The 21,345-nt window shown below is 51.9% G+C and overlaps 1 protein-coding gene across 1 annotated transcript in view; it reads left to right on the top strand.

Moving 5' to 3' along the window:
* ADAMTS2 (ADAM metallopeptidase with thrombospondin type 1 motif 2) overlaps positions 1–21,345 on the top strand; it is a 229,895-nt gene that overhangs the window by 168,951 nt on the left and 39,599 nt on the right. The window contains exons 6-10 of the mRNA XM_046000432.1: positions 7,492–7,648; positions 14,864–14,969; positions 15,660–15,803; positions 16,240–16,372; positions 17,643–17,756. Of these exons, the coding sequence (XP_045856388.1) occupies positions 7,492–7,648; positions 14,864–14,969; positions 15,660–15,803; positions 16,240–16,372; positions 17,643–17,756 (654 nt within the window). The remainder of the gene's footprint in view (positions 1–7,491; positions 7,649–14,863; positions 14,970–15,659; positions 15,804–16,239; positions 16,373–17,642; positions 17,757–21,345) is intronic.

Here is a 21,345-nt window from a genome sequence, read left to right on the forward strand (position 1 = left end):
TGTTGGTATGAGGGGTTTTGGAGCACTTCAGGGACAGTCCCCAGTCTCCCCAGAGTCTGGGTCCCATGCCCCAACCTAATGGTGGTTGGCCCCTATCGTCCCGGTCTACCTCCTAAGCCAGTCGTCCCGGGCTTCAGAGAAGCACGAGGATTCACAGGTTGGGCCCTGTCCCTCAGAGGCCTGCCATGGCTAAGCTTGGGAAGGTTCATGCTGAGAATCCCATGCAGGCAGCTTGGCTTTTCTCTGGAAATAGCAGGCCTTCATAGTAAGGAGTCCCAGGCACAGAAAGAAGGGGCTTGCCTGTCTGGCCTGTTGCCTGTCCAAGATGCCCGTCCTGGTGAGCTCTGAGCTCACTTCACCCACACAGAGCATCCACGGGGCAGGCACATGGCCACCCCCACCTGACAGTGGGGTTGCCGGCTCCAGGGGCCGGGTGGCCTGCAGACGTTACGCTGTGGGGGGCTGCAATGCTCTTATTCCACTGGCTGGGGCGTGCAAGCCCTAGGCTCCTTGCCCCTTGCTCCTCTCAGGTCTTCCCCACAGAGGGTGATTTTGCCATCACTGCCATGGGATGCCAGTGGCATCGAACAGTAGAGATTGGGATGCTGCTGAACACCCAGCCTCCACAACAGAAGTACCTGGCCCCCAGTGTCCACAGTGCCAAGGTCAAGAATCATGCTCCGCTCACCTGAGCCCAGTGGGCCCTGCCCTTTTGCAGATCTGGGCTCTGGGCCCACTGTCCGGGGCAGATGAGAAGGCTTTGGTGGGTTGAAGCCCAATCCCCTGGAACATGAGCTGCCAACAGCCCCTAAAGGTGGGCTGGCTCTCCAGGGGACTGGCATCAAGCCCGCAACTTTATCATCATTGCCACCACAGCAACAGGGACAAAGAACATTTATTGGTGCTGACCGTCACTGACAGAGCCCCTGTGCTCCTGGCTGTGCCCTGTGGTTGTACCCATTCTGCAGATAGGGAGCTCAGCACAGTGAGGTAACTTGTCTGAGAACACACGTGGAAGAGAGATGAGCAGGTCTCCAACCCCAGGACTCTCATACCGCCCAGGTGAGCCCCACCCGTCACCTGCACGTGCCCTGGCGAGCTGCTGGACAGGTTTGGGGTCTGTGGGGGCTCCTGAGATGTGACTGCACCAGGACAGCCACCCCACGGCTGGGTTCTATTCCAGACTGCTGGACCGGCCTCCAGGCTACCGGTCCTTGACGGAAGGAGGGAAGAACGTAAATCATTTAGTTCATTCAAGGGCAAACTGGAAATGTCAGAGAGCAATGATTGGAACAGAACTTCTGACCACGTCTTAACTGGCATATGTAGGGTGGGATCCCAGCGCTTCTCTCTGGCCTTCAAAGTCCCCTTTGCCTGCGGGCACTCAGAGGTGCAGCCCGGCATCCCAGCAGCCGGTGGGCCCGGCTCTACCGTTCCTGTGGCAGCAGCGCCACCTGGTGGCCACCTTGGGGGCCACGCCCTTCCTTTCCTGACCCTCTGGTTTCCTCGGCGGGTGGAGTAGAACATTTCGGATTGCAGCGTGGCTTCCAGATCCACCTCCGCTCAGTGTAGCAGGGAGACTTGGGCTGTTTACTTCAGCTGGCCTTGATGCGGTTCCTCCTGCAGATAATAACAGCACCTGTATCTTAGGGCAATTTCACAGCTTAACTTAGGTGCCACCTATATACCTGGACCTACCACCCAGCCCCCGCAGTGTGCAGAAATGCCCCTTCCATGGAGAACACGGCGTGACCACCACTCCGCAGCAGTTCGCTCTGTGCACCCACAGCTTCCCCTGGGGGAGGAGCTCCCATCTGCGAGGTCCTTGACCAGTGCCGCGGCCACCCACTTGCTGGGCTCACGCATGGTCCCCATCCCTGCACAGGTGGGAATGGCAAGCTGTACAAACAGGTTCTCCTAGAGAAACACGTGCAGAGGCAAGCAGGCAGCCGAGAGGAACGCAGGTGCTCTGAGCCAGCCCGTTGTGAGAATCTGTCTTTCTTAACTGAAACAGGCAACTCTCTTCGGTACTTTGGAAGAAGATCTGGTTGGGAGAAATAGATGTTTCCTCTCCTCGTTGGGAGGAGAGTCAGCTCCGCAGCTGTGGTATGGCCAAGACAGGGCAGGGCCCGTGGGGCCCCAGAAAGAGGGGCCCATCAGAAGGCTGTGTGGATGTGGCTGGATGGCAGAGATGGCGGCGGGGTTGCAGCAAGAAGAACCATCAGAATCCAAGTGAGCCACACGGACTGGCTCAGACCACTCTCCTGGGGTCTCCCCTCTCCTCTGCTTGGATATCTCTGTCTGCCAGGAGTCCTTCGAAGTTCCAGGAACCTGTGGGAAGGCCAGGTGGCTCTCAGGAGGTGGGAGGAAAGGTAGAGGAAAAGCTAAATCTGGGGTGCTGGAGGCATGTACTTGGGGGGATTCTCCAGGAAAAACCTGCTTCAACCTGTTCACTCCTTTTGAGCCTCTACTCCTCTGGCCTCACTCTGGTCTTGGGCCCAGCCGTGCTCAGGGGTGGGCAGAGCACCTGGACTGATCCCCCAGGGGCTGCACCCAGATAAACAGGAGAGCGCCCTAAGGCAAAACTGTCACCTCTTACCAAGCAAGCAAGCTGGTCAGGAGAAGACAATCCCTTGATGGTGTCCCCAGACACTGTGGACCTCACACGCCCCCTGCAAGCTCGAAGTCTTCTCCTCATGCGTCCTGTGTTGGCCCCCTTGCCACTTTCCACCAAAGCCAGAGGCCTCCTCCTCCCCCGCTTGCCAGCCCACACACATTTCCTGCTCATCTCCTGCCATGCCGTGATCCTGATTCTGCTGGCAGGACACCAGCAACGCTCCCATTCCACACTGTCTCCCTCCCGCATCCCCTGCCTCCTCTGTGATCCAGAGGCTGGGTACCTGCTGCAGGGCACAGGTCACTGTCAGGACTCAGACTGGCCCCCACATACCCACCCTCCAGACCCAGCAAGGATGAAGATCCCCGTCCTAGGTTCTTTTGTGCACATCTTAGATGGTCCAGAGCCCTCAGAAAGTTGGGACATGGGCAGAGCGATAGGACATACAAGCAGCTCTGCCTCTTGGGTGCCTAAAAGCTGACATCACCTTCCTCCTCCCCCTCTCAGAGTCCCATCTGGGCTGCTCACTCCCAGAGCCCAGCACATAGCCTGCGTTTCCTGAGATCTGCTTTCCTAGGACCACTCCCTCCTGGTGCAGCCCTTTCCCAGCCCCTTTCTCTGCCCCTCTCCCCCCGCCCCCCGGGAGTGTCCTCAGAACCCAAAAGCTGGGAGGGGCTCCCAGACAACCTCTGCTCTGGACCCTGCAGCTCAGGCCCCTGTAGGACCTGAGAACGCACGTGGCAGTATGCCTTCTTTAAATGGGCAAAGACAAGGCGAGAACAAAACGCAAATCAATATTTCAATAAATTATCCTGCCGCAGTGGAAGAATCACGCCGGCTGCCAGTGGGGCTGGGTGGCTGGGCTGGACCATAGGAATCTCTGCGAGGAAGGAGGCGCTTGCCGGTGTTGGGGCCAGTGGAGAAGGGCACGTTGTGGGGGTGTTTGCCTGAGGACCTTTATTCCGCGGTTGTCAACCTGGTGACCCGGGGGATGTGTCTTCTTTTGTCCACATAACTGACTTTAAGTGGGGTCAACATTTACTAGGAGGTCGGCTTACTTTGGAAGATCCAGATTCAAACATTGGCCTGAAAAAATCCAGTCTGGCAGCTTGGGGTCCCCGCATTTCTGCATACTCACGGTAGTGGGGCACTGAGTGCTCTCACCCTGGCTTTGCTACTGTCTTCGCTCACCACTGATCGACCCTCACCTTCTTTATCATGCCCAGGAAATATTTCTGTGTACTCTTAGCCCTTCTCAGTGGGCAACACAAAAGATAAAGTTTTGTTTTTCATAAAACCCACCTGCCTCACTGAGTTACATCACCTGTCTCACCCCTGTTGGCATTTGAAAGTTCAACACCCTCCCCGCACTTCCCACAAGTCTACCTCCTGAGCACTCTGGCCTCTTCCTCTTTACCCCCAACCTGCTATGAGCCTCTTTCAGCCTAGTTCCTGCCCTTGGTTCTGTCCCTGACCATGTGGTCCTTTTCCTGCTCTCTGGTCCTGAAACGGGTGTGTCTTTCTGGCTGGACTTTGGACTCCTCCTCAAAGATGCAACCAGAGCTCTTCTCCCACTGGTGTGGGGCACACCAGCTGGACCCTGGATACGAGCCACTGCCCTTGACTGGAGTTCCCGTGGTTCCTCCAATGAAAAAGTACATTGCTCAAGACTCTCATAGCAAGTGACGATAACAGAACTCACACTGACTTTCATAGGAAAGGTTGCCGACACACATGAATGAGAAGCATCTCTGTGACAGGGAGCCTCTAGGAGGGCCCCTGTGACTCCACCTCTTGGTATTCACACCCTGGAATAGTCCCCTCCCCTTGAGTGTGGGCGGGACCGAGATTCTCTTCTAAGTAGCCTGTGGTTCCTGTCTTGTGTGTGCACTGTGTTGCCGTCTCTCAGGTCGCTCAAGCTGGAGGAAGCAGGCTGTGGTAGGTTATTGTTCTGGGGTATGGCTGGAAACCTTGGGCCAGCAGCCCACAAAGAGCTGAGTCCTGCCAGCAGCCAAGTGAGCAAGCATGGGAGCTGGTCCTCTCCCGGTGGAGCCTTCAGATGAGACCATAGTCCCTACCTCTGCTTGCCAGCAGTCTCAGGAGAGACCCTGAGCCAAAGTACCCAGCTAAGTTGCTTTTGGATTCCTGTCCTGCAGAAATAGATGATAAATGTTTGGAGGTTTTCAGGCCATACATTTTTGGAATCATCTGGTACACCGTGGCCTAAGAGATCCACAGCAGGGTGGCCTCAGGCCTGGGTGAGCCAGGTGGTCATGTGAGGACACCAGGAGTTGACTGTTCTCCAGCCCAGGCCCAGCTCTCTCTGTGTTGCCTTTCTCCTCAAGTGGGTCTCCTTCCGTGGAGACAGGGGCACCCGCAGCTCCTGACTCATGGTCTCACAGCTTTCCGTCTCCTTGGCCCACTTTGGTTATGTGCTCACTCCAAGCCTGCACGGTGCCAGGAAGATGTGGTGCTGGGATTAGCCAGGCCTTGAACCCTCCCGCCACTGAGCCTGGGGTCACACCCAGAGGAACAGAGGGAGTTTTACTGAAGGGGGCCTGGGCTGCTGTTGTCAGACAAGTCAAGGCACAAGTAACTGCAGCCCACTAGAGCTTTGGAGGGAACCAGACTAGAATTAGCTCAACAGTGGAACCCAAAGGACCCTGAGGGCCAGCCAGCCCATCATGGGCAATAACCTCCTGATATGTGAGCTGGCAGACATGGCCCTGGAGGAACCAGAGCCCCTTCGTGGGAGGTGGCCCAGCGAGGCCACTCCGCTGCTCTTTGGGCTTCGTGAGTGGGGAGGCCACACACCAGTGAGGGCTCTGTGGCCATCCTAGATCGAGTTCTCATTGGCGGCCTGGTGATATCCCTCTGATCTGGACTCGGGCTGGCAATCTTCAGCTCACTGGGGACAAGCACAGACCCCAATTTCTAGCACCAACTCACATCCGCCCACAACAGTCTTTCCTTATTCTACCACCCAGAGCTCATCCCTTAGAAAGGAGATCCTCCCACCTGATTCCTTCTTCAGAGCTGCGACCTCGTAAGGTTTTCTGGAGGCAGCTACCACCTGGCGGGGACTCAGGCTGACCTGCAGGTGTCTGACTTAGATGGGACACAGATGCCATACTCCCTCCGCCCCTCCTGTGTCAGTCAGTGTGGGAAAGGCTATGCTACCGCCTTATGACAACAGATACTTATTTCCTGCCCCTGTTACGCATTCCATGTCTCTGTCCCTTGGGGTCTGGGTGACAGAGCAGCCACCATCTCAACACTGATGGTTGACAAGCCAGTGAGGAGAGATCGCTGCAGGGTCTCCTGTGGGCAGAGACACAGGTCACTTCTGCTCACAGCTCACTGGCCAGACGTAGTCACACTCTCTTTCCAGTCATGATTGGGGCAGTCCCGTACATCCCTTTCCCTGCTGCATCTTCCTCTGGGCTGTCCATCTCTGTGCCTGTGTCCAGTGGGTCCTGGTCACCACAGCTCTGATTCCAGTCTGTGACTTCCTTCATTGGGACTCACTAGGTCTCGTTATAACAAGCACTCTTACCTCCCAGGTGTTCTGTGTTTGGGAGTCGGGAACTGGTGCGCCATCTTGTAAGTCACTGACTTGGATGATGCAAGAGAACTCTGGCAGTGAGCGGTCCTCCCCGGCCTTGAATCATTCTTCCTTCTTCTGGAGCAGCCTGGGTTCCCAGCAGTACCTATATCTACTCTTCGCTCCTTCTATACATGAAAAGGAGCATCTGGCTATGCTTGATGGATGTATTTATGCCAGGGAAGAAACAAAACACCTGCAGACATGTCTACTAGAGAATGCATAGCTCTGCTTTATGAACAGATGGGTCCTGTCCATCAGGACTCTGCCTGGAGGGAACTATTCGGTGGTGGGAATTCATAGTAAGAGGAGCAGACACGCTGCCTGGCATGAGGACAGCAGAGAGCAAAGGGAAGCGTCACACAGGGGAGCCTTGCTTTGGGGACAATATGGTGTATGTTTTGTTTGGGGAGGCAGTGTAGGGCAGGGCGTTGAATCTAGACATGGGTGTTAGGCTTCCCAGCTGTGTGGCTAAGGGCAAGTTACTTGACCTCTCTGAGCCTCATTTTCCTGCCTCTCAGGATGGTTATGAGGACTGAATGAGAGAGGGAATGCCAACACCATGGTGCAGAGTGGGCTGTCGTGCTGCCTGTCCCGCAGCCCACCCTGGGTCTCGGGTATGCGTCATGACACCAGTGGGATGTGGGGCTTCCTGTCTGTGGTTCCTGAGGGAATTATCACTAGGCTCCTGTTCTGTATGTGGCTCCTTTGCTAGATCTGCTGCAGTTTTTCTCCTCTACGGTGTTTATGCTGTTTTCTGTAAGACATTCAAACAAGGGGGCAACGTAGGGCATCCTGCCCCCTCCTCTGGGCTTCCACACCATGTTGGGAGTTCCGTCTGCCCTGCCTGGGACCCTGCCAGAACTGTGAGCTCTTCAACATGAGGTCCACATTGCGCTGGCCTCCTGCCCAGGGCCCACACAGAACAGGAGCCTGATAGACCACCACAGAGGCCCCTGGAAGTGGGTGAGGCGGGATGGACTGTGTGAGGCCTCAGATGGCCTCAGAACTTGGCTTCCCTGTCTCACTTGAGAAGTGGGCAGTGGTTTCATGTGGAAACTCACGCAGGTATGTGTGACTGGGGAGCCTTTCCTCCACTCAGAAGAGTGGAACCAAGTGGGAGGTGGGTCCTGAGGGAGACCGGACTCAGCTCCACGTGGCCCAGGGCCCCAGCAGAGGGGGGTCTGTGAGCACTACTGCCTGCTCAGGTCCCATCCCGCCTACCCGACATGTTAACCCCTCACTTCCATCTCTCCTGCCCCTTCTGCAGTCAATGAGCCTCATTGAGATTGGGAACCCCTCCCAGAGCCTGGAGAATGTCTGCCGTTGGGCTTACCTCCAGCAGAAGCCGGACACAGGTCACGATGAGTACCACGATCACGCCATCTTCCTCACGCGGCAGGACTTCGGACCTTCGGGCATGCAAGGTGAGCCTCAACTCTGCAGGGACCCAGAAAGGAGGGAGGCTGGGCATGAGCCACTGGCCCTTGCGAGGGTCCCTGGCAGCCTTGGTCCAGGCTGGGAAGGGTGTCAGGGCAGAGAGAGGCTGTGGCTGTCTTAGCCAGTGAGGACTGTGTAAGCTCTCGTGACCTCTTGGCTCATCGAAAACCACTGTGGCCTCTGCCATTTCTCCCAGGAAACTGCATCCCTCAGGGGGACAGCAAAGGTGAAAGGTGGTGAAATGGCTCAAGCCTGGGGCTGGCAACCCAAAGACCAGATGGGATCCAAGGCAGAGTTATTTGCTTCCCCCCATTTTTAAAAAAACAAATTTGAATAAGTTTTCCATCTTTAGAAGTTAAAGGATTTCACTTAAAAATTCAAGCTATATAAAACTGACAGACAAGGCCTACAATTATAATGGAAGATTTTAACATATTCTTAGTAACTGATAGAACAACAGATAAGAATGTTGATAAGACTTGAATGAAGAAACGATCTAATGAATTATAGAATACGACAGCTGAGGGATACACACTCTTGATGACTGTAGCACGAAACCATACCAAAGCAGTCTACACGGCGCCACAGGGAAATCTCAACAAAAGACAGAAGATCAAAACCACACACTGGAAAAGAAAGATAACTCGAAAAATTATGAATGCTTGAAAATTAAACAGTATGCTCATCAGTAATCTGTGGGTCAAAGAAGTAACAGTAGAAAGTAGACTATATCTTTCAACAAAATGATAGCGACAGTATGGCATATCAAAAACTGTGGATGCAGCTAACATAATGATTAAATTGCATTTATAACCTTATCAGTTTACTGGTCAACCACATCAACGAAAATGGCTAAACCAAATCAGTCAATCAACCAAAACAGCTAAAGAGTCAGTCATAGAAACATCTATCTCAAGAGACTCAAAAAAGAACAGCTAACTAAACTCAACAAAAGTGGAAGGGAGGAGATTATAAATCTAAGAGCAGGATTGTTGAAATGGGAAACGGTTATAAAGAAAATCAATAAAACAAAATTTGGTTCTTTGAAAGACATCAATTAGAACTGGAATGCCCCCAGCCATGCTAGTTTAAAAAAGAAAGGAAGAAAATAACAGATTTACTAAGATTAGGAATATAAAATGGATCTGATTACAAATCTGACTTTAAAAAAGGTAATAAGATAATGAGAAGTATTTTGAACATCATTATATTGATAAATTTGTTAATTTAGATGAAATTCTTTAACAAACATAAAATCTGAGAAAAAAAGGAAAATCTGAGTAGTCTCATATCAACTAAAGATATTGACTTTATGATTAAAAGCCTCCCTTCAAAGTAAGCTCCAGGACTTGATGGTTTCACCAGAGAATTTTTCCTAATTTTTAACAAAGAATAATACCAGTCATACACAATTTCTCACAGAAATAAAAGAGAGGAACATTTTCCAACTGATTTTATGAGACCTGCTAACATTAATACCAAAACCTGAGATTGACTTGACAGAACCAAGTTATAGGCCAATCTCTCCCATGAGTATATATACAAAATCCCAAACAAAATATTAGCAAATCAAATCCAGTGCTATGTATAAAAAGCACTGTGTGACAGTGAATTTGGGCTTATCCTAGGAATGCAAGGTTTAACATATGAAAATCAATCATTGTAATTCACCAAATTAGAACAAAGGATAAAAGCTTATGAAATCATCTCCATTGATGAAGAAAAATCATTTGACAAAAATCAATATCCATTTATGATAAGATATCTTATTAAACTAGGAATAGAAGAAAATGTTCTAAATGTAATAAAGGATACTTAGCAGAAAAAAAGAAGTCCTAGAAAACATCATATGTAATGGTGAAATGCTGAAAGGATTTCCTCTAGACCTGAGGATGGGTCAAGAATACTTGCTATCACCACTTGGATTCGACATTGTAGCGGAGGTCCCAGCCAGTGCAATAGGCAAGAAAAAAATAAAAATATAAGGGCCAGAAGGGAAGAAATCAAACTCTCATTTGAAAATAATATGCTGTGTACGTAGAAAACCCAAAAGAATCTACAAATAACTCAGTGGCATTATTGAGTAATTTCCTGGATATAACATCAAGATATAAAAATCAATTGAATTTCTGTATTCTAACAGCAAAAAATTAAAATTTGAAAACGAGCACCACTTAGAATAATAAAAGAACAAAAAATACAAACACATAGAAATAAATTTAACAAAAGATGTCCAAGATCTAGACCCCAAAGCTGTAGAACACACGTACAGATGTTATAAAAGATGACATCAAGGAAGGGGTTGTGCCATGCTAATGGATAGGGAGACTCGCTATTGTAAAGAAATCCATTTTCTCCAAACTGACCTGCAAGAGAATGCAAGTGCACTCCAGAGCAAGCTCAGATCCAGCAGAATAGTTGGAGATATCGACAAGTTGATTCTAATGTTCTTCCAGAAATGCAGTGGGCCAAGAGCAGTCGAGAACGATTGGAGAAGATAAGCAAAGTATTCAGTGCCCCCGCAAATACAGTAGTTGAAGAGTGTATTTTGATGCAAGGGTTGACGAATGAATCATGAGGACAGAACACAGAGTCCAGACTTGAACTCACCTGTGGATGCATACTTGATTTACTGTGAAGTGGAAGGGAAAGATGTTCTTTTCAACAAATGGTGTCAGGTCTGGCAAATATCCAAACTGGGGGGAAGAAGTGAAGTTTGACACCCCTTCTTTTTTTAATTTAATTTTTTTATTGAGATATAATTGACATGACATTATATTAGTTTAGGATGTACAACATAATGATAGGATAAATGTGTATATTGTGAAATGATCACCACAGTAGTCCTAGTTAATATCCATCACCACACATTGTTATGAGATTCTTTCTTGTGATGAGAACTTCTAAGACCTACTCTCCTAGCAACTTTCAAATACACAATACAGATTGTGAGCTATTGTTTCCGTGCTGTATATTACATGTTCAGATCTTATAACCAGAGGTTTGTACCTTTTGACCCCTTTCATCCCATACCCACTGCCTCTGTATCTATGAGTTTGGCTTTTATTGATTGATTGATATTTTGGATTCCACATATAAGTGAGATCACAGCATGTTTGTCGTTCTCGGCCTGACTTATTTCGATTAGCATAATGCCCTCAGGGTCCATTCATGTTGCTATGAATGGCAGAATTTCCTTTTTATGACTGAATGATATTCCAGTGTGTGTATACTCCACGTCTTCTTTATCCATTCATCCACTGATGGACGCATATGTTCTTTCCATGTCTTGGCTATTGTAGATAGTGCTGCAGTGAACACGGGGGCTGTAGATAGCTTTTCGAGTTAGTGTTGGTGCTTCCTTCAGATAAATACCCTGAAGTAGAATTGCTGGATCATAGATAGTTCTATTTTTAAATTTTTCAAGGAAGCTCTGTACTGTTTTCCACCAACAATGCACAAGGGTTCCATTTCCTCCACATCTGCACTAACACTTGTGATCTCTTAGTCTTTTCGGTACTAGCCATTCTAACAGGTGTGAAGTGATACCTCATTGTGTTTTTGACTTGCATTTCCCTGATGGTGAGTGATGTTGAACATCTTTTCCTCTTCCTCTTGGCCATCTGGATGTCTTCTTTGAAAGAATGTCTATTTAGGTCTTCTACCCCTTTTTATTTTGGGCTGGTTGTTTTTGGTATGGAGTTGTTGGAGTTCCTTATATATTTTGGATAGTAACCTCTTATCAAATAGACAGTTTGCAAATATTTTCGCCTATTTTGAGAGAGGATGTCATAGTTGGAGACAAAAAGAAGGGGCTTCTGCAGTGCTGATGCAGTCACACAGGTGTGATCCTTTTGTGACGGTTCATTTATTGTATCCTAGTACTTGTGCATTTTTATGGATGTATATCACGCTTCAAAAGAAAGAACTTTGAAAAGCCATATAAAATATACATTCAGAAGAGTGGACCCATTTTACCCCATTCCCATTTTCTATAGATAGTCATATTTATTGGTTTCTGGTTGATCATTCTGGTGATCCTTTTTATAAAAATAAGTATACTTAGGGGCGCCTGGGTGGCTCAGTGGATTAAGCCGCTGCCTTCAGCTCAGGTCATGATCTCAGGGTCCTGGGATCGAGCCCCGCATCGGGCTCTCTGCTCCACGGGGAGCCTGCTTCCTCCTCTCTCTCTGCCTGCCTCTCTGCCTACTTGTGATCTCTCTCTGTCAAATAAATAAATAAAATCTTTAAAAAAAAATAAGTATACTTATATAATGTACATGCTCATTACATTCACCACTTCCTTCCATGAGTTTTGATACTTCCTGCACTGCATATTTCTCCACTCGTTCGGCCTTTAGCTTCTTTCTGCTGCCCATTTGCTCATATTTGCGTAACTAGAGAGACTTCCCAAGTGACCCTGACCAGAGCCCAGATGAGTTTATGTTAACAAAACATCTCTCTGGCACTACAGCTGCCCCTTTTGCCACACAGATTGGTGCCAGAATAGGATTCAGGTAGGAACATGGAGTGGGACGCTAGATCCCACCGAGCTCAGAGTTGGTGTTGGTGCCTCTTCATTCAGAGGGGCTACTAGTTCCCTGTCACAGAAGGAAGCCCAGTGACAAATAGTGCACTCTGTCAGCACTTTTGTCCAGGTGAGAGCTCTAATGGGGAGCAGAACTATTCCACAGGGAGAGAACCCATCATAACTATAACAGGTGAGCTCCTCCTCTGTTTCAAAATGTGAAAGCACACCTAAGGATGGCCAGAACCCCCCCCCTTTTTTTTTAATTAAAAAAATTAAAACCACCATGAAAAAGTCGACCAAGACGCGAAACAGAATTAGAGAACTGACTCTGGAGGAGAGAGAGATAATTTGGAATCTGAAGAAGAATTTTTTTTTAAAAGTAATAGTTCCAGGCGCCTGGGTGGCTCAGTGGGTTAAGCCTCTGCCTTTGGCTCAGGTCACGATCTCAGGGTCCTGGGATCGAGCCCTGCATCGGGCTCTCTGGACAGCAGGGAGCCTGCTTCCTCCTCTCTCTCTGCCTGCCTCTCTGCCTACTTGTGATCTCTCTCTCTCTGTCAAATAAATAAATAAAATATTTTTTTAAAAGTAATAGTTCCCAGAATAGTTGAGAATATACATTCCATAAACCCAGCACAGGTTGCTAGGAAGAATTAGAGAACAGCAAATAATTTTTATGAAACTAAAGCTATAATGGGTAAAGTTGAAAATTCAGAAGCTGAAATAAAAAGTCAAGGGCAGGGGCGCCTGGGTGGCTCAGTTGGTTAAGCGTCCAGCTCTTGATTTCAGCTCAAGTCATGATCTCAGGATTGTGAGGTCAAGCACTACGTTCAGCACGAAATCTGCTTGAGACTCTCTCTCTCCCTCTCCTTTTGCTCCTCCCTGGCTTGTGCATGCTCTCTAAATAAATAAATAAATAGTCTTTTTTTAAAAAGTCAAGGGCATCCAAAAAGATTAAAATAGAACAAAGACAAAGAGGCTCAACCCAAGAGGTACGATACCTATCTAATAAGATTTCCAGAAAAAAAGGAGCAATAGCAAAATAAAGTAAGCAGGAAAGGTATGAAGAAAAACATAAAGATACTTTTGCAAACCTTCAGATCATAAGGACCGATGTAATATGCTCGGTACTATGAATAAGCACATGCAGGCTTTGCATATAACAAAGAGAAGATCTCAAAATTTGGCTCTGGGACACTGATTCCAGAGTAATCATCTTAAAATCTGCAGAGCAAAAAATACTTTAAGATACAGATTTTCCTGTTTATGACAAGGGGAAAGGACAGTGGTTCCATTACGGTGCTTTTACAGACAAGTCTAACGCCAGCAGCACACACCGGGTCACCAGGCCCTCCTTCCTTTCTTCTCGACTATTTAACAAATTGCCTTGGGATCTCCCTGTGGGGTCTGTGAGAAGTGAGGCTAGGTCAGAGTTCCAAGGGCGGAGTCTCCTTGCTTGGTGGGCCTCTAGGTGGTGTCTCAGCATGCACTCTGCATACACAGCTCTGTACACACTTCTTTGTCTTGTCCAGGGGCAAGTGGCTAGGCCCCTATTCCGTGATTTTCCCCATTAGTAGGTGCGGTCTCAGGATCATGACTCCCTACAACCTCCCCCTCATCACTCACGGGAATGCTGTCCTCTAAGGCTTCCCTGGTGATATCTGAAAAACAACCCACCCTCAGATTCAGCCCACCCAGGGGATTCACCTCTTCCAAAGGCCAACCACCTGCAGGCCTTCTCCCCGACTGCTTGGGCTGCTCTAGCTCAATCCTCAGTCCTCCCCTTGGTCCCCTCACTATTACCTACGAATTCAGTGGCTCTTTCTAAGCCATGTGAATGGGGATGAGGCTGGCCTGGTTGAGGGCAGGGGGGTCCTTGGGCATCTGTGTCAGGGGGGTGTGGCCTTCCTCAGCCAGCCTTCCTCAGCCAGCCCTCCCCACTCCCACTCCCCACCCTCCACCTCTGGGGGCACCTTTCTGCATCTGGCTCCTTACCCCACAGACCCCTGGAAGAGGGGAACCCTTCAGAAGGAACATGGCTCATACTTTCCTCAGCCAGAGTGCAGGTTCTCTGACTGAGAGCTCAGAGGGCCTTGTCTGCAGCTGGTCTACTCCTCTGTCTTCTCGGCTGGTCCTGGCTGCATGACAGCAGGGCAGGGTGACCTGCTGGCTCTCGGCCCTGGTCTCTGCCCTTGAGCAGCTTCAGGGGTTGCCCTCACTGTTCCCTGTGTGTGCTATGGAAATGGGTCTAGCTGTGGTCTCACAGGACCTGGGGAAGCCGCAGGGGACCCAGGGACGACCCTCCAGATGGGGAGTGGGTTCAGAGAGCAGTGTTCCTACAGCAGTGGGAGGGTGTATGGAACGTACATGTTTCTGGGGGGGCCAGAAGGTCACTCAGCAAGGTTGGAAGATGGGAGAGAGCAGCAGGCAGGAAGCTGCCAAGGCGGCAGGGAGTTCTAGCACCTGAGACTGTACCTGGGAAACTGACCCCGGCTGCAGTGTGGACATGGACGGGTAGGGCTGAGGCCAGCTGCCTGGGGTGCATGTCACCTGAGCTTGTGCCAGCGGGGTACAGTTGGTTTGGCTCATTTGCTCTGGAGATGGTGGGGGGCATTGGGGCCAGAGCCCCTCTGATTCAGGCCCGGAGCTAGAGCCGCCCTTTTTCTCCTCCCAGGCTATGCTCCTGTCACTGGGATGTGCCACCCCGTCCGCAGCTGCACTCTGAACCACGAGGATGGCTTCTCCTCAGCATTCGTGGTGGCCCATGAGACCGGCCACGTGTAAGTGGCTTCGCTGTCCTTGTTGTTTGGGGAAAATTGGGACCCTCTGTGCCCTGGGGTGGGGGCAGGGGATGCCCTGTGTGCAGAGCACCTGGGGAGTAAAGTCCCAACCCCAACACAGCACAGGCCAGGCCTGAGGCCCACGTTCTGCTGAGGGAACAAATCAAAGGGCCAAGCGGGTGCTAGGGGCCTTCCAGGCATCATGCCATCCAAGCCCCTGGGCAGGAGGCCTCTTTACCCCATTTTACACACCAATAACTGGGGCTCTGAGGGAGCTCTGCCCGGAATTACAGCCAGAGGCAGGGAAGCCACAACTCCACCCAGGTGTGCAGCCCCCAGGCACCCTCTGAATTTGGGGAAACTTCACAGGGCAGGGCCGTGGGGTCTGTACAGGGATGTCAGCCCACACTTCTCCAGTGTGTGGAGGCTCCAGGTGCGGATGCCCCCGCCTCTGCTGCCTGCTCGTGAAACAACGACCCCTGGCGGGCAGAGTGCCGAGGGGAGGCCTCTGGACCCAGTTTCCCAGGTGCCCCTGGCTTTAAGAATCCAGCTGGTGGAAAACCTGGCTTGGGGGCAGGCCAGCAAAAGCCCTGGGGAGCCGTTGGGAGGGTCTGGGGCACCCCACCCCCAGCTGCCCGGTTAGTGCAGCCCAGGGAGGGTCCAGTGAGGCGGCCTTGCCTTCCTGCACAGACTGGGCATGGAGCACGACGGGCAGGGCAATCGCTGTGGCGACGAGGTGCGGCTGGGCAGCATCATGGCGCCCCTGGTGCAGGCCGCCTTCCACCGCTTCCACTGGTCCCGCTGCAGCCAGCAGGAGCTGAGCCGCTACCTGCAGTGAGTACCCCTACCCCTCACCCCTCAGTGCCAGCAGCACGACCCGAAGCCCTGGGCTCAGATCTAGGAGGACGGATGCCCCAAGCCCCGCCATGGGCCTGGGCCCAGCCCTAGGCCTCAGACTTCAGTCCTGCAGCCTGGGTGCAGGGGAGGGAAGGGAGAGCAGCGCAGGTCAGTGTGTGCATGGTGGGGGAGGTCCCACTGTCTGGGGCCGCAGCCTTGAATGGAAGGTGGGCACACCAGCTGCACCTTTAATGGGATGCCCGGGGAACTTACATCAAGGAGAAGAGATACAGCAGGGACATTGAGGCAGCTCGGCTGAGGGCTGGAGGTGCAGACAGGCCCCCCACCATGGCTTCAGAAGGGGCTACAGCTGCCTCGCAGTTGGCCGCTCCCTGCTGAAGGCTGCTTGTGGTGGCCACGTGTCCCCTCATAGCTCCTATGATTGCCTGCGGGATGACCCCTTTGCCCACGATTGGCCGGCGCTACCTCAGCTCCCAGGGCTGCACTACTCCATGAATGAACAGTGCCGCTTCGACTTCGGCCTGGGCTACATGATGTGCACCGCGGTGAGTGTCCGAGCACCCCTGGGTGCTCCTGCCCTATCTGGGCTGGCTTCTTAGGAGGTGACTGGTGTTGGGGTGGCTCCTGAGGGCAGGGCGGAGTTAGCCTCCAGAGCAGCAGCCTCTCCCTCTGCACCCATGGGCCCTCACCCACTTGGCACCCAGTGCCTACCCGGCCAGGTCAGACACGGTCCTGGTGACTGGCCAGGGGATCTGCAAGGGATGGGGGTAAGGTTGCTGGTGAAGCCCTGTGTTGCCTGCAGCGTTCAGAGGGCTTCCCTGAGAAAGAAGTGAGGGGTAAAGGCTATGTGGGAAGAGAGGACATTCCAGAAGGCAGGAATCATGTGCAGAGGCCTAGAGATGTGGGCACATAGCAGACAGAGGAGCAACCAGTTGTTACTGGGGTCTGGCGCCAGGGCAGAGCCAGCAGCAGGAACCCCACTAATCAGAATGGACTGTATCTGCTGATGGGGCCCACCCTGTCCAACGCAGTGTGGCAAGAGCATTAGTGTCCATTAGCGTCTAACCTAATGCTCCTCTCAGCCATAGGAGGGAAGCAAGTGAAGTATTCCCATTTTACAGATGAGGGAACTGAAAACTTCAGTAACGTGCCTGAGACCACAGAGCAAGCAACCACTAATGCAGGTGGTCTAAGCTCTTGCATGGCTGCCTAAAGAGCTTGGTGGGCTCCATTCTCATTGCAACAGGGAACTCTAGAAATGTTTCAAGAGGAGAATGGCAAGGCCAGGTCTGAGTTTCAGCAGGATCCCTCAGGGACATCCTGGAGGAAAGGGTATGGGGACAGCAGGCAGAAGGGCCAGAGTAGAGGTGACTGTGGGGTACAGGGAGCAGAGGCCAAGGCTGAAGCAAAAGAAGAGCAAAGGGGAGGGCTTCAGGAGGTAAAGTCCTCAACAGGGGGTACAGTAGGTGCCCCTGGGGCCCTGCACTGACAGCCTCTCCCAGCCACTCCTACCTGGCCCAAAGGGATGTCCACCCAACCTTCCTGCTAGGTACACTGGCTCCCAGCTGTCTCTCCAGGCAGGCCAAAGCCTGGAGGCTGAGGTGAGGAGAACAGCCGGGACAGGAAGCAGCCACTGCGTTCTGGATGTCCTCACGGCCTCAGAGTCACATGGGCATCCGGGCACCACACAGGCTTGTGTGGGGCAGCCAAGCTGTGCCTGACTGTGTCCAAGAGGACCCTGGGGGACAAGGGTGGGTCCTGGGGGGGGGCCCTGCAGTGGGAGGCAACTGGGCGAGCTGCAGTGCTCTCTTCCAGTTCCGGACCTTCGACCCCTGCAAGCAGCTGTGGTGTAGCCACCCTGACAACCCCTACTTTTGCAAGACCAAGAAGGGCCCCCCCCTGGATGGGACCATGTGTGCACCCGGCAAGGTGAGTTGGAGCAGAGGGCAGGCAGTGTGATATGCACAGATCTCAGGATGGGCAGTGCTGCGTGGGTGGGGAGGGGTCTGAGGCCTTCTTGGGGGACCCCTGCCTCCTTTGTAGTAAATCTTCTCACGTGACACTCCAGAGTTTCTGTGCCCTCTACTTCCAATGTACTAGTTCTCTATTGGACCAAACCTGATGTCCCAAAGACCTGATGTCTCTGTGCTTCAAGCACTGCCCTCCCCCCGCAACTTGGGAATGCCCTCCTCTGCGGAGCAGCCTTCTGTCCCCCAATGGACACTGTGAGTGACTGGGTCACCTTACTTTAAGGCCAGCACTGGGGGCTGTTGGCCACTGGGTTCCGAGGCTCAGCATCAGGCTTAGCCTGTCCATCCTTGGGGCCTCAATGTGTGCTCCCTGGAAAGCATACTTGTCCCTTGAGGCAGCTCTGTGGCTGCTCCCAGCACCTGCCAGCCCCCCAGACCCACTTCCCACTATCCAGCGATTTGAGAGGAGATGGGCTTTTCTCATGGTGTCCTTTGGCCAAAACTCCAGGCTTGATTCTCATAGGCTCAGATGAGAGCACGTGCCTGCTCTTCAGCTAATCACCCGCTGGGGCCTGGCTTATGCCGATGAGCCTAAGCCTGGGTCAGCAGCCCCATGCACCTGGCAGGGTGAGGAGTGGGATGTTTGCTCCAGCTCACAGGCCCCAACATCAGGCCTCCAAAAGGCCCCCAGTAACCTGCGCCTGAGCTGCTTCTATGTAGGTCTTAAATTCTGGCTAATTTTTGTTCCTGGTACACCTTCTTAAAGATACAGATACCCAGACTCACCTCTGCAGGTTTTGGTTTGAGGTAAGGATCGGGGATTGTGCTGGTTTTTCTTTTTTTGTTTTATAAATTATGGTAAAATGCCATTTTAACCACGGTATACAAGTAAGTGGCTTTTTAGTACATTCGCGGTGCCCTGCAGCTGTTACTATGTAGTTGTGGAACTTCTTCATCACCCCAAAAGGAGACCCCATTAAGCCATCACTCCCCATTTCCCTCCTGTCTCCAGCCACCCGCAACTGCTAGTCTGCCTTCCATCCCTGTGGATTTGCCCATTCTGGAATCCCATAGAAGCAGAATCATACATGTACACCTGGTTGCTTTTAAGTTTCATCCGTATTGTAGCACTCCACTCCAGGACTAGACCACACTGTTTGGCCACTCATCTGTCGAACATTTGGATTATTTCCCCTTTTAGTATTGTGAATAGTGCTGCTATGTACATTTGTGTACAGATTTCTGTTTGAAGATCTGGGAACAAGTATTTTTAAGGGTGCGCCCAGGTGATTGAGCTGTGCCCCCCCCCCACTCCATGAACTGTTAGAAGTTGGAGGTGGGATGTTGTTTTAATAATATGCCAGGGACCTCACGAAGCCAGAACTGACCATGTCGCCCTCCTCCCCACAGGAGCTCAGTGGAGGGAGTGGGAGCCTGGACGCATTTGCCAACCCCTATGATGAGTGATGAGCTCAGTAAACACTGGGCTGGGGGCTGAGTCCAGCTCAGCAGGGCTTCCTACCCCTCTCTCGTCCTCACTTTCCTCCATTCCACCCTGCACAGAGAGAACGTGGATGCAGTGGTAGCCGGCCCTACATAGACATACCCGCCCGGTTTGCAGGACTGGCTTTTCCCCACAGGAGCCCCAGCTGCTGGGAGAAGCTGGGCCAGGGAATGCTTGCACTTCTGGCCATTTGGCTCCCTTTCTCTTGTGGGGTCAGGGGAGGGTTTGGTAAGGAAGATGCACAGAGGTGGCCAAAGTGCTTCTCACAGAAACCACTGACCTGGCCATTGCCCTTCATTCATTTTAGTGGTGGGATCCTTTGTTCATTTAGCCCAGTACAGACAATTACATTTTATTTGTTTAAAAAAACAGAGGTGTGCTGGGTGTGTTGGGGGCAGAGCTGGGGCTGGACTCAGCCTGCCTCGGTTCACCAGAGCACAGGGCGCAAACTGACCCACATCAGGAATTCTTGATGTGTGAGGCTGTGTGTGGAGGCACAGAGGGAGAGGCAGGGGTGCCTCCTGGGGGGCCTATCAGACTCCTCTGCCTGTGCGTGTTTGTATTTTTCAATATGTTACTCATGACTACGTGCAGTTTTGTGTTTGGAAGGCAGCCCTCCCTTACCTTTCCCCTCCCTTCGAGAAAAGCCACAGGGGCAAGGAGAGAGGGGAGTGGGAAGGAAGCAGGGGGAGGTTGGCTGGATTGGAGAAATAGCAGGACATCTCAGGGTCGAGGGCAATGAAGAGTTCAGCTGTCCCTCTGGGGGCTCCAGCCCTGGGCAGTGGTGCCAGAGCTCATGCTCGGGACGCAGTGTGGCTGTCTGGGATCCTCACTGTGCACACTGTCCAGCAACTCCTCCCAAGCACATTGTTCCCTCTTGGCCTCCAGGCCAGACTGTGCCCCTGCTTACTCAGGTCGCCATACCCACCGTTTCCCAGAGATAGAACAATCTGGATCTATATTCCACACACACGGTGTCTTGGAGAGAGCATAACAAAGAGCCATCCACCTTTCAACTTTTGGTTTCACAGCTCATTCACAATCTGCCCTGGGTTTGGACACTGTGGGGGCAAGGTAGGTGGCGGGGGGTGTCGGCAGCACTCTTGGGATTCAGGATCCCCGGCCTCAGAGAGATGAAGCAGAGGGGATTCGGGTGGTAAGGAGCAAGAGCCAGTGGTGCACAGCTCTCCCACAGAGTCAAGAGGTGGGCTTGGCCGAGAGGGGAGAGGTGAGCGTGTTGCCCTTGGGCAAAGAAACGGGTAGTGGGCCTGTGCATCTGGCTGCCTGGTCACCTCAGGTCCACATTCATTCATTCATTCACATCCATTGCATGTGTCAGCCCCCTCTGCCTCCTTCAGACCTCACCATCCGTGGGAGTCGGCCATGGGCTGGAAGAGGGGGCTGCGACAGGTAGTGAGGACAGGGCCCAGGAGTGGCCCGTCAGGAAGCTCAAAGAGGCTTCCCTGTCACCGACCACCACTGAAGCCCAGCAGTAGGGGAAAATGAGCCAAGCAGTCCAGGTGGAAGATCGTACAGAGCAGGAGCCTGGTGAGGAAGGCCCGGGAGGGCAGATGACATGGGGAACGGTGATGTTTTTTAAAATGCGGCATGTTAGTATAAATGGAGGGGTGAGGCCAATAGACTGGAAGATGATTACCATCTGGGAGAGAGTTTGTATCTCACAGATCCCAGAAGGAAGGACTGCAGGGAGCCATGCATGGAAGCACCGGGGTGGGTCCGGAGGCAAAGGATGGGGGGTAACTGGTTTCTGTAGAAAGGGAGGGGCGAGGCAGGGTAAGCAGGCTTTGGTTTGGCCAGTGTGAATGATGTCAGTGGGCTCTGGGCTCGAGCCCTTAGTTATCTGGTACCTGCCCCTGGGGTGACTAGAGGATGTGTTTGGATTGTAACCCCTGGGTTGGTTGGTTTGCATTTAAAAGTCACAAAATTGCATGAGTTGTTTACTGTCTCTAGAAATTGGCTAATCCTGGGAGGGCAGTCCCTTTAGGGTCTAAATCCAGAAAACAAAAAACACAGTGACTCCACA

The sequence above is a fragment of the Meles meles genome, chromosome 3 (genome assembly GCF_922984935.1).
Source record: "Meles meles chromosome 3, mMelMel3.1 paternal haplotype, whole genome shotgun sequence".
NCBI classification, from domain to species: Eukaryota; Metazoa; Chordata; class Mammalia; order Carnivora; family Mustelidae; genus Meles; species Meles meles.